Genomic DNA, 13,092 nt, shown 5'->3' with positions numbered 1-13,092 from the left:
AGCGCTAATGAAGCAACTCTGTCTCCGAGCGAGCGTGTGTTTGAGTGTGTAGATGGGTGTGTGTCCGCTGCAGTGCAGTGTGAAGTATGTGTACAGAGGCCAGCAGCATGTGACTGCCAGTCATATGACTCTTTTGGGAACTCGTGAGCGAGCAGCACTGCAATCATTCTCTCTCTCTCTCTCTCTCTCTCTCTCTCTCTCTCTCTCTCTCTCTCTCTCTCTCTCTCTCTCTCTCTCTCTCTCTCTCTCTCTCTCTCCTCTCTCTCCTCTCTCTCTCTCTCTCTCTCTCCTCTCTCTCTCTCTCTCTCTCTCTCTCTCTCTCTCTCTCTCTCTCCAACTTCATCCCTCTCCAATTCCTGCAGCTTTATTTCTCTCCTTTAGTGTGTCTATTTTTTTCCTTGATCAGATTCATGTCCTTCTCTAGCTCCCCTTCCCTACATTTTATTCTTTCTGAGTCTTCTCCCTCCCTTTTTTCTTTTCTTCATTCACAACTCTCACCCATCCCACCTCTACATGATCCTTGACTCTCTATTCCTCATTCTTCTCTTTGACACCCGTGGCCTTTGCTCGTTTCTGCTGTAGATCGCGTAAAATTAATTCCTCTGAGTTGACAAAAAAAGTAAACAAACATACAAAAAAGCACAGCAATCATGTGATAGAAGTCACACAGTAGCTGGCAAAGCCCTAACGTTGCAGAATGCACCAAAAAATATTGACACTGGACCAGGGAACACACTCTCTCTCACACACACACACACACACACACACACACACACACACACACAACACACACACACACACACACACACACACACACACACACACTGCAGTAACTCCTCTTACTGCATTTTTTAAGAGCTCACTTCAAACAAGTGTCGCTGTGTAAGACACGCACACACTGCATAACTCTTCCTATTGCAATTCTATATCTGGCACCAGACCTATCCAAAAGTAGTGCTTAGGTAAATCCACATGTAAGAGTTGAGAAAGTTGAGCAAACAGCCCATCCTATTTCCATCACATACAGTAGATCAGAAGGAGGTTGGCATGTATATGTAGGCAGACTGAAAGGTAGGCAGGTAAAGAGAAAAAAAAGAGAGAGATTTATAAAAGATTACAGAGATAATGTAGGAAGAGACCAAGATCATCAGAAGAATGTATAGAGGCAGAGGACAGTGATCAGGACATTAAAGAGAGACATATTCAGTAGAGAAAGAAAGACATCAGGGTTAGAGGGAAGCAGACAGCAAAAGACAGCAGATTTAGAAAAGGTATATACAGAATGAGAGGAAAATTTTGAGAGGGTGAGACCATACTAGAGATAGACGAAGACAGATGAGAGAGAAAGAAAGACAGACAGCGAGTGACACGGCTGTCATGTGAGGATGAAAGAATGCTGCTTACACATGGGCTGTCAGCTGAGGCTATTATTATTGGAGATAAGAGCACCAGAACAAACCGGTCAGGGTTAGACAGGAACACACAGCAACGCTGTGAAAATATTAGGCATGTTACTCAAAATTAAAAAGAGAAAAAAAAAAGAAAAAAAAAAGAAAAAAAGAGAGGTGACTGTGTGTCACTGCTTGATGGAACTTTCAGTTAGCAGGTGCTGTATGGGAGAGGCCATACACACATGACTGGTAGTCAAAACATATAATTCACATGTTTGAGGACTGTTGTTGTACACACCCTGATCAGACTCCATTGCTGTAGTAAAACAGTTTTTATCAGCATATCTCACTGGCTGAAATGGGTGTGTTTACAATTTGCCAATGCTGCTGAAAAGAGTCTGAGTCCCACAATCTGAGGCACATAATAACACACAATACAAATTAATTACCTGTTTGACATACTGTCAGAGTTTTAGGGTCATATCTGCCTTCAGAATTGCCTTGCCCTGGAAAATTGATCATATGACTTTTTGGCACCCATTGAGTCAAAAGGAAACCGCACCTTTTGTTTTAGAAACTGCACACACAAAATTCTTAAAACAAGACTAGAGATATTTACCTCAAACAACCAGTGAGTAACCCAATTTGATTTCTTTTTTTAAAAGTTGAATTCTGTAACTCAGTAATAACCCCCTAAATAAAATAAGGAAATAAATGACTAAATAAAAGTCTAATAAAAACCAAACTGCCAAACGAGACACATTCCCTGCCTTCCACTTCTGATGCCTTGGTCAGACACTGTTCACTATGGGGCAGTGAGGCATCCTGCAGGATAAGCAAGACAAGGTGCAACTTGTGTCCTCTGAACATCATGGCAATTGCATGACTTCTGTTGGATGTCAAGCCTCTCTGTCTGTCCCCCTCCTCTTATCTTTGCTCATCTATTCTGACTGTCTGTGAGCTTTAAAAGTCAAAGTGTCTGCAGATTAAGACTGAACTGAACAGAAAATACACAACGATACCTGTAATAAAGACAAAATATAATAAATAAGCACAACAGGAGAGGGGAAAACAGGAAAGTAAAATGTTCAGCAATGTGCAATTTAACCATGTTCTGCAATGCATTTCCACATCTTACTTCCTTTTAAGGAAACCTTTTAACAGACTTTTAAATAGGACCTGCAGCTATACCACTGTATCAGCTGACACTTGGAACAACAGCAACAACACACACACAAACACACACACACACACAACAGACATGTGACTCACAGTGATGGGGGTTTCCTCGGTTCCCCTCTTTTTGGCATTGGAGTCGAAGAGGACATTTCTGCCGCGCCTCTCACAGTCCTGGTACACGATCAGCCTGATCTGACTGGGCTCCAGCTGGGGAAGTGGCCAGCTAGATGGAGGGAAGAATAGATAGAGGAGAGGGGGATATAGAAAAAAGGCAAAGAGTGAACATAGAAAAAGCAAAGTGATGTAGAAAAAGACAGATTTGGAATAGGAGGATGGAAAGTGTGAGAAAAAATAATGCAATTAGTACAAATAATCTTATAAAGCAGCAGAGATCAGTGAGATGAAACTAAGAGAATAGGAAAAGAAACATCTCACATATTCTTTAAACATCTTTCAGTTTTTCTTCCAGGGAGTTTGCACATTAGAGAAAATGAGGTCATGCTCCAGTAACAAAACACTTCCCAAAACAATCTGCTGCAGCATAGTATTGAACGTAGCAGTGGAGCAACAATACAACTATGTCTGTTGTATTACAAATTCTGAGCGCCACTATATCAAACTGTCTACGATGCCAGGGGTCAGCATGCCTACGTTCCCACCTTTGCCTGTCACCCAGCTTCCATTGCACCCAACTGCAAACCCCATCCCTGCAGGTGGTGGGCTCAAAGGGCAGCGTTCCATGTCATTTCTTCAGGCTGTGCCTGAACAGGCCCTATGGACCGAGGTCTGACCACCAGACACTCTCCGGAAAACTCCCCTCCCAGGTTGGACTCCTGGGGAGGGTCAAACCTCCATAATCCAGTCAAGATAGTGCAGGTTTGAGCCTTCTGTTTTATTACAGTCCTTAAAGCACCTCCTAGTCTGAGGCCATAGTGCTCTGCTGGAAAACGGTGGATTGCTCCCTCAGGGTTGGAGTGAGTTGCTGCCACAAGTGAGGGAGTTTATGTATCTCAGGGGTCTTATTCACAAATGAGGGTAAAATGGAGCATGAGATTGACAGGCAGATTGGTGCAGCATCAACAGTAAAGTAGGCTTTGAATGATGGACTTTTCTAGTGAAGAGCTGAGCCAGAAAGCAAAGCTTTTGATTTACCTGTTGATCTATGGTCAAACCCTCAGCTATGATCATAAGATTTGGGTAGTAACCGAAGCAGTCAGAATGAGTTTCGTGCGCAGAGTAGGTGGGCTCACCCTCAGAGATAGGGTAAGGAGCTCAGAGCGGAGCTGCTGGTCCTTCATGTCAAAGGTCTACAAGGATTGTTTGGCTGGGGTAGGGTCTCTGTAATTATTCAATGAACCCTATGATTTGTTAAATTCAAATTACAATAAAGAACTGTCTATATTAAAACTACTTGTGATTAGGGACATTTTTTCTCTGATATTTTATCTTAATAACTGATTTTGTTGTGATGATCATTCGAGCCACATTGCATTCAATGATAATAATAATTATCATATCATTAATAACTATTAATTTTTATATATTAATAATAATATCCAGTATCTGAATGGCATATACCAGATACCCGTATGAGTAGAAAACTAGCAATAAGCAGGAGGGATGACGTACTTGCAAGCTTGTATATAAACTCTCTTTAAGCTGTCATCCCTTCTGGGCAACAGACCATGCCACAGCTGCCATTCATCCACTTCATACCTCAACCAGTGGGGAGTTACAAAGATATGCCTCAACAACCTAATACCCACCTACCACCACAGATTTACAGTGTACCCAGATAACATATAGCTCGATTTCATCTGTGATAGCTAAGAAATTGACTGGATAAGTTTTCATCCAATGCTATAATTGTAGAGTGATGTGCGACTATATCATGTCCCAACTGAAACTGTTCTCAAACAAAGGAGTTTTAATCAACAGTCATATGATTTCTAACTGTTGATTAGTAACTGAAATCAAAATATCTGTCAAATTGTTTTCGTAGAAGCAGATATCTTAAGACTGATTGATTTGCGTGATTTGTGAAATGGTAGCAGGTATGACCATGTCTATTCATTCAGTAATGACTAATACCCCATTTCTTACACAACTACATATTTCTTAGCTAATCATGACTCCATTAGACAAAAGAAAAAAAGCTGCACATGCACTTAATGCAACTTGATTTGAGTCATTACACAATAATGGGTACGATTTACACCCATTTTGAAGATTTGGGATACTATTAGATTATTATATTATCACATCTTAAACTGTTATAGACTTTCATAGTGATACATTTTCTCTGGCAGGAAACACTTGATGACAGTTAAGTAACAGTTAAGCTGTTTTCACAGGCTGCCTCAGCTCCATGCCTGTTGCTAGGTAACCTGTGGTTTCATATAGCTCATCTCATTAAAGCTGTTCATCTCAAGTAATATTGTGAATGAAGTGGTTGCAAATCTACACCTGCATCCACAGAATGATCTGGCTGTGCAACAGTCACTGTGGGTACTAGCAGGCTGTCACAGGACTCCGGCAGTCCCCTCTGCGTTTGACGAAACTCAGTCCCCTTGTTGATTTAGTAGGGGCTATAAAGATGACAGGGGATTGGACCAACAGACAGACAGTTGAGGATTTCTGTCTGGAACTGATGGATAGGTGGTTCAGGCAGATGGACACATTGCTGGACCTAAATATAGCCTTTTATTGGGGAGCAGGGAGCATCCCTAAATGCAATAACACTGTATAGCAAATAAGTTGGCTGGAAAGGGTGAAAAAGTGACAGTTAAGTCCACTTAACTTGTCAACAAAGTAGCGCACAGAAGCCCACACTCAAAGGCAGCATTTCAATTGTTGGTCAGTGAGCCTTGAGAGAGCAGGGAGTACCTGTGTATTGGTGTATGGTGTATGCGTGAGAGAGAAGGTCTTTGTGTACATTTCCATGCATGTGAGCTACTATTTACAAAACATGGGTGTCAAAGTATGACCAGCATTCTTGGGGGCAAAACGATTCAGCAAGGGAGCAAGAGGAGAGAGAGTCATGTGCTGCAGCCTTAGCGTTAGGTTGTCAAACCAAAGTCATTTGTCCAACGCGGCCTTGAGAGAATGTTATGGGGTTCACATGTGCAACATTGAACAATGAGTTGTCTCGCAATTTCTGTATGGAAACATCACTAGCATTCACTCCTGTAGCTCACTTTCTTTCTATTTGCCAGAAGTGCTGCCAACCAATATGGACCAAAACCACCATCTGAATTTAAATTAGGCTTTGTGGGCATTGAGCAGAAGCAGCCACATTTCACTCCATGCATGCTGCTGCACAGTTGTTCCTCCCTGTTGCGTGCATGCTTGTGTGTGTGTGTGTGTGTGTGTGTGTGTGTGTGTGTTTACTGCTAGGATGCATACTGTAGTTCCTGTCGTGTTCTCCAATTGCTTAAGGTTCTGTGCTGTTAATAAGATGTAACGCCTGTCATTGCACTAAAATCTTTTTTGTACCTGCATTGTTCAAAATGACTTTCAGACATTTCATTTCATTTCTTTTAAAAATGTATTTTCAGATAGAATTCACTAAATCAACATTTACTAACAAGCTAAAATGTTTGGCAGGTTGGTTCACCGGAGAGGCCTACCACTGCTATTACTTTAAAACATGAAGCTAGGGCTGGGTGATAAACCAGTAATGATAATTATCTAATTTTCCTCAATAGAAACATAAAAAAATGGTTGATAATAAATTACAAACTGCCAATCACATTGCAGAAATAGAAGCATCTTGCAAGTTAGGTTTTAGATTAATTAGGTTAGATTTTATGATTATAATTGTTTTGAAAGTTCTAACTCAGCTTTGTGAAATGTTCTGCTGTTTGGCAAGTGTTACTCATGTTCTGACCATAAAGATTAGTTCAAAACCACAATTAACCCTCTGGTTTAACTCAGCAACAAAAATCAGCCTTTAAACTGGAAAGTGTTTCTGTTGAGGATTCAGCATACAGATTCCTCTGTCCCTCTCAAATATATTCAGACCAGCTCCATCTGTTCAGGAGGCTCCAATAGGTCCTCATGGCCCTGGACCAAGTATTACTGACCTCTTAGGTATGTAACAAGTTCTCACAAATGAACCAAAAGACATGCACCATTGAGCTTTATGATTCAGGCCACTGGTGGAGTTCTGCCATACTGATTCTTCCTGCATAGTTCAAAGGTTATTGGTATTCCGACCACAGGCTGTTTGGAAGAGTCACTCTCACAAACTTCCAGTGACGTAGTTATGGTTTTAAAACTGTCTGTGACATTTAATTTTGTTCTTATTGAGATCTTACAATTCACTGTAATGCTGTCAGTAATGATTATTTTCATTTCATATCAATTAATCTGCTGATTACGTCCCCATTAATTGAGAATTTGTTTAGTCAAAAAGCAGAGAAGAAACAGCCATCACAAAGCCCAAAGTGACATTTTGAGATTGCTTAATAATAACAGTCCAACAATCAAAGATATTCCACTGACTATCATTTATAACAAAGCAAATCCTCACCTGAGAAGCTTGAACCAGCAAATGTTTGACATTTTTCCTTGAAAATTACTGAAATGATACTCAAAATAGTTTCCACTAATCCATGAATCAACTCATCATTGCAGCTCTACTTGATTGGAGTACTGTCACATGCACACAAGCTGTTATTCAATGACACATCACTGGCCAGACTGTGACTGCCTTATACCCCTTTGGTAATTGATCTAATCACATGAGTCAGATAATACACTGCTGGTGAACAAATGTGCTGTTAAGGTTCAATCACCTCACAGAAAATGAAAATATCTTCAGATTTTTTCCTCCTGGTTCCTATCCAAGGGAAGACCGAACCCCTCACCCAGCCTTACTGCTAAATGGGTGACGTAATACCTGCCTGGCCTACATGAGCTCAAATTACATTGTATGGAGATAGGTCAATATTAAGCTTATAGATTTGTGTGTAAGATTACACATCAGGTGGTCGTTTTAGTGTGTCACATGCCTCCTTGTAATTGGAATACCACCTTTCATGTGTGGTTTATTTATAAATTTGACTTTGCTGTTGCTTTTAATGTGTTCAGCTTCTGTGCATCATTGTATCATTGGGTTGACACTACTTGAAAAAGCGGTGCTAGTAATAATCTCTGAAATTCCCTTTTTATAACTATAATTAACTGTTCAGAGGTTTAAAGTCAGTATTAGCTATTTCCATAGAATTTTAATGAACAAAATCCCATTCACTTTCTGGCCAAATGTGGGTGAAACAATTAAAAAAAATAAGATGATGTGTTGTTTACAGATCAGCCCGTAAGGGATCTGTATTTGTCACCAAGCTCACTGCTCCCTTTGTTTTAAACATAACACAGAGAAAAGACAGAGTGAAAGATGCAAGGAAGAAGGAAGAAGCACAGGACAGGGGGCAAGAAAGATGGCAAAAAAAGACAAAGACCTTTTATTAAGCAACAGCAAACAGAATTAAAAATATTACCAAAAGAATAGGTAAGGAAAAGACAAATAACTGGGGGACAGAACAAAAGCTAAGAGCAACATAAGAAAATAAGTATGATGAATGAGAAAATGCAGCTAATGTTGAAGGACGATGGAGAGAGAACCAGGATTAAGCATAAATAATGAGAGAAAAGGTCACAGAAAACAAAAACCCAAACAGAAAAACATCTGACAAAGACAGAAAAGCATCTGAAAGAAAGACAAGGCAGAATGAGAGCGAAGGAGGAAGTATCCCATCAGTGAGCTTGTGACAGTCACAGCGCTGACTGAGGAGAAAGGGGAGTCATTCATAAAAGCAGCACATGACTTCATGACTGTTACATACTTGTACTGCTTTGACCTCAACTGTCTGAACCAAAAATGAGTCAAAAATCCTCCCCCATACACAGGTATTCATTTTCTTGAACAATTAGTGGATCTCAAAAGGAAAATCCCAACTATTTTGTTTTGGTTACATTTAAGACAACAGGCACAGCCTTAACTACTTTGAAATGATTCACCATCTTCCTTAACAATATGTTATCATATCTGACATCACAGATATGGAAAACAGCAAATCTGTTTAAACTAACACTCCACCCAAACACGTATATGCCAGACAGTTTCTTTCCTTATCCAAAAACAAAAGGCGTGCTTCACCACAAACCCATAATTCACTTTATATAGCATGACCACAAACGACTATAACCAACCTCGGTCATCACCACACATGATACTAAAAACTACTGCCTGACTACTTCAAACTGAGTGCTATCCAGCTGGAAACAGCCACAGGTTGCCAACACTGTTAGACAGAAGATAAAACTAAAAGGAAACAACAACATTAAGAATGTTCTCAAACCTCCTTAACAAACACCATCATGCCCACTCAGATGCATATAAGTCTGGTATAATACCGACTCCTACCTGGGCATCATTGCGAGTTTGCCAGTCTTTCCCCAGCCCTCTTTCTCTCTTTCTATTCCTCTCTTCTCTCCTCTCTCAGCCAAAGCAGGGTCTAAGAATAGCGGTGAACTAAATTCACACAACAACATGAGACTGTCAGGTGATTTCAGGAGCACTGTGTGTGCTGGGCAGTACAGAGGCAGCAACAGCAGCGAGCCCGGATTGCTGACTGCCAGAAAGCACTGTGAAAAGCCAGAGACAGTGGGGATTTGTTTGTGTGTCGTTTCTTAATCCCGCTCTTTTTGTTCCTGTCTCCCTTGTGGTCCCTCTTCCCCTTCTTTCCATCTTTCTTTCTTCAATAAATTTAAAACACATGAATGCGTGAATGTACAATTCAACCTCAACAAAAGAAGTCTTAGAAGAAAGAGCAGGAAAATAAATAGCTTATAAAGAAGTCTGATTCACACATGAAAGCTTCCCAGATCTTTATTACTCGTCAAATCTTCCTTAACAGATACAGGAAGGTTGGTTAGTTTTGTGACAAGTGACAGCTTATTGAAGTTAGTGGGAAAAACTGAAACTTGCCATGCCATTTGGCCAAAGCCATTTTTTCTTCCCATCACTTTATGTCAGTGGGGTTTCATATAAGATTGTGAACTCTGGTCACTGTGGGTCATTTGAATAAAAGCCAAGAAATAAACTATTTTCAAATTTGAAAAAAAAGAGCACAATAGAAAAGGAGCACTTTTAGTTTCACTCTTATTATGCAGTGATACAAACACAATTTGCTGGCTGTCTTAAGGCTGACACAATTTTTGATATCACTGCTAAAGCATTCCCCTTTTTAATAACTACTTCCCCAGAGTAAGTAGGTATGTATCATAAATGTATGCCTCCTAGATATTTGAACATGTCAATTATTTAAACCTAATCAGTTCAGGCTTAATTAACTGTCTCAATAACATCTCTGGGACTAGAGCCAACTGAAGGAATAATTTAAGATATCAATATATCTACTTTTATCAATAAGTTGCCAACTGTAGCTCGTATATCCTGTAGCTGTAATTATATTTTACATATCTGGCATTTAGTGGCCTCTCCATAAAACATATGCACTTTGATGACTTAGCTTAGCTTTTGGGGAATGTAAAGAGTACACCCAAAAAGGGTACAAAAAAGGGTGTACTAGGAATATCAACTCCATACTAATGGGAGCTACATATCTTGAAAAATCACTGAAGAAATTAAAAACATTGTTTCATCTGACAGTGAAACAAACTCTTTAAAATTGCGGTAAAAGCTCTGCTCCTGGCTGTGTGTACTGATAAAGGTCACAACAAAGCAATCAAGTTTCCTTGACTGCAGTCTGACATCAGCCTACTTACTGACCTCAAAGAGACCTCGTTCTCTCTCCACTACCACTGGAACGTCTGTGCATGAGTGTGTGAGAGTGTGCATGTGTGTGTGTTAGTGTTTGTTGGAGACAGGGAGACAGTTACATAAATATCCCCTCAGTCCATGCTGTGTGACGTTCTTCCGGCTGTGTGTGACAGAGGTTTCTGTTAGGTCCAGCAGCTTGTCCTCCAAATATGTCACAGTAGACATTTCTGTGGCATTTCTGCTGCAGACAACAGCCGTCAACACTGTCATTAAACAAATTTGGTTTATATAAGTTACTACATTACTACAGTAAGAAACTAGTCATCAAGGATTTCTTACTGAGATGCTTTTCTCGGTTATCTAAGTCCTGCACCACTTTAGGGTAGTGAGGACTTTACTAATGGCCACAGTGTTGGCAACCACTGCAGGTGGTTTGACTGCTGCTTTTTCTAATCTAATGGGAAAATGCTGATGTAGTGGAGACAGCAGGAATATGGTAACACATGAGAAAGGTCAGGAGTGAATGCTAAAACCTGCGACACTGTGAGAAGCATTTGTGATATCTAACAAACCACACCAGGAACAATCTAGATGAAGTGAGGCGAGTTTTCCATAAGGTTAGCCTGCTCTGTAAGAGATGTTTGTTGACGTGACCTGTCCTGAGTGAACACTGCACAGCAATACTGCCAACCCGATATCTCAACACTTTTAAACTGATTGCATAGCAACTGTGTACTTAGCCACAGGTCTGTTACCAGCCCCTGACAAACTGCCTGATGTATCACAGGATTAATACATATGTATGAGCTGTGATGCTAATTACAAACTGTAGCTCATTCTGTGCTGTGATACTACTTTCCCATGATGCTGTCCACTACTCCCACTAGATATGCATCACTGGAGTGACACAGAATCCCAGTCATCACATCTAATCTTTTAGATATCTCTAGCCTTACAGAGGGCACCTTCTGCACGTACAGTCTCAGGAATGCATAGACACCTTAATACTTCCCAAGGTCTGCCTGCTTGTAAAATTGGAAACCCTCCATAAAGAGATTGGTGTATCAGTGTAATGCTATATTAGCTGAAAATTAACACCTAATAAAAGGGACCACTCCTTTGCTACTGGAGCGCCCAAGTCACACTTTCTGCAAGGTGAAACACAATACAGTATATACCTCTTCTCACAACGAAAGAAGTGCTGCACTTCCTTGAACTAACAATTGTTTAGCTATGACGTCAAAGAAAACAGCAACAGGCCCACATGACCTGAAAGCACCTGACTACCTGCATACCTGCTGGTTTATCTGCTGGTTATGTTGCGTTAAGGACTTCTGCATTCCAGCAGTCGCATGATGGTGAGTGAGTGAAGATGCTTCAATGCACAGTGGTTACCGCACTCACAGCTACAATACATTTGAACATTGACTGGTTGACTGAGAGGACTGATATGGCCAGAGGCTAAAAATGGCTGGATTCAATCATTGTTTTCAGAGTCAAAAGGAATCAAAGTCACCGGAGTTGTAGAAAACACACAAAAACAAATGTTATTATATGTCACAAAGATGCTAGTTTGAGAAATAAGACCTGAGAGTGTATATTTAAAAAAAATACCAAATATCTATACATTTGTCTTTACACTGTGTGTGTGTTGTGTGTGTGTGTGTGTGTGTGTGTGTGTGTGTGTGTGTGTATGTGTGTGTGTGTGTGTGTGTGTATGATGTAATGACTATGTGTACACTATGGCTATTTCTGTGCTGTGTCACAATCTGCTACACTTGACAGAAAAGAGAGTAATGAGTGTATGACTGTGTCTCACAGAATCACATGAACAAGTCACCAAGCTAAACAGGAGTGGTAGAAACTATGTAGAAATCAGGGTGTATGGTCAATTTAGTTAAAAGAGGATTTGCCTCAATGTGACTACTGCAACAAGTATTACACATGAATGTTTTTCTTTCTTCTTATCTCCATTTAGCAATCAAAAAAAAAAGTGTCATGTGATCTACATGATTAAATGCTCAGCCTTAAAACACAGTGATTGTACTGTAAGTCAGCACATCCTGTCTCTCTTTCAAACCACCCCCTCCTCCCTCCCTATCATTTCTCTCTCTTTCTCCCTTGCTCATTTAGAGACTGAAACTAGGCTAATCGGGTAATGTGACAGTTTGAACTTGATGTTTCACTAATCAAGGTCAACAGCTAAACAAGCCATCTTTTAGACAAAATTAATAAAAAAAAAAAAAAAAGTACACCACATCTAGACCGATTTAAGAACAGTGTACCAATACTTTTTGATCAAGAGTAAACAGTACCCAACTCAAGACAAACAGTGGATGCAATAAGAAGGGTGAACAGAAGTCAGTATATACTTAGTGGAGTTAACTAAATATAATTACTTTAAAATGACTGTCTTTAAATGTTCTAAACACTTGTAGAGCAGTAACACAGTCTGGTGTCCAAAGTATGTGATGCACAGTATCTTTGCATGGTTTGTGAGGCCCCCGCTGCCCTAGTATCATACATATACTCTCGAAAGGCCAAATAATAAACCACTCAACAACAACCAATTAATTCACCTAAAAGAGCTCACTATCCTGCAAGGTATGTAATGTGGGCAGCCCTTGAATGAGCCTCCTCACAAAGTTAAGAGGACACCAAGGTCTAACTAGATGTTAAGCTGACATAGTAGCACTCACCAGAATGCTACTGTGTGTGTGTAGCTTTTACGTAAAA

General features: G+C 40.2%; 1 protein-coding gene across 3 annotated transcripts in view; it reads right to left on the bottom strand.

The window, feature by feature from the left end:
• The window catches only part of fnip1 (folliculin interacting protein 1), a 43,829-nt gene that overhangs the window by 26,335 nt on the left and 4,402 nt on the right, over positions 1–13,092 (bottom strand). Inside the window, exons 1-2 of one of the 3 annotated variants that reach the window (XM_056396963.1) lie at positions 8,998–9,326; positions 2,664–2,793 (exon numbers count right to left, since the gene is read on the bottom strand). In XM_056396963.1, coding sequence (XP_056252938.1) covers positions 2,664–2,793; positions 8,998–9,125 — 258 coding nt within the window. In that variant the 5' untranslated portion in view covers positions 9,126–9,326. Of the gene's footprint in view, positions 1–2,663; positions 2,794–8,997; positions 9,327–13,092 lie in introns of those variants that run through there. The other 2 variants (XM_056396965.1, XM_056396964.1) reach the window with 2 other exon arrangements.

The sequence above is a fragment of the Seriola aureovittata genome, chromosome 15 (genome assembly GCF_021018895.1).
Source record: "Seriola aureovittata isolate HTS-2021-v1 ecotype China chromosome 15, ASM2101889v1, whole genome shotgun sequence".
Taxonomy (NCBI): Eukaryota; Metazoa; Chordata; class Actinopteri; order Carangiformes; family Carangidae; genus Seriola; species Seriola aureovittata.
Note: the sequence above shows the minus strand (reverse complement) of the source record. Positions and strands in the feature narration are given on the sequence as shown.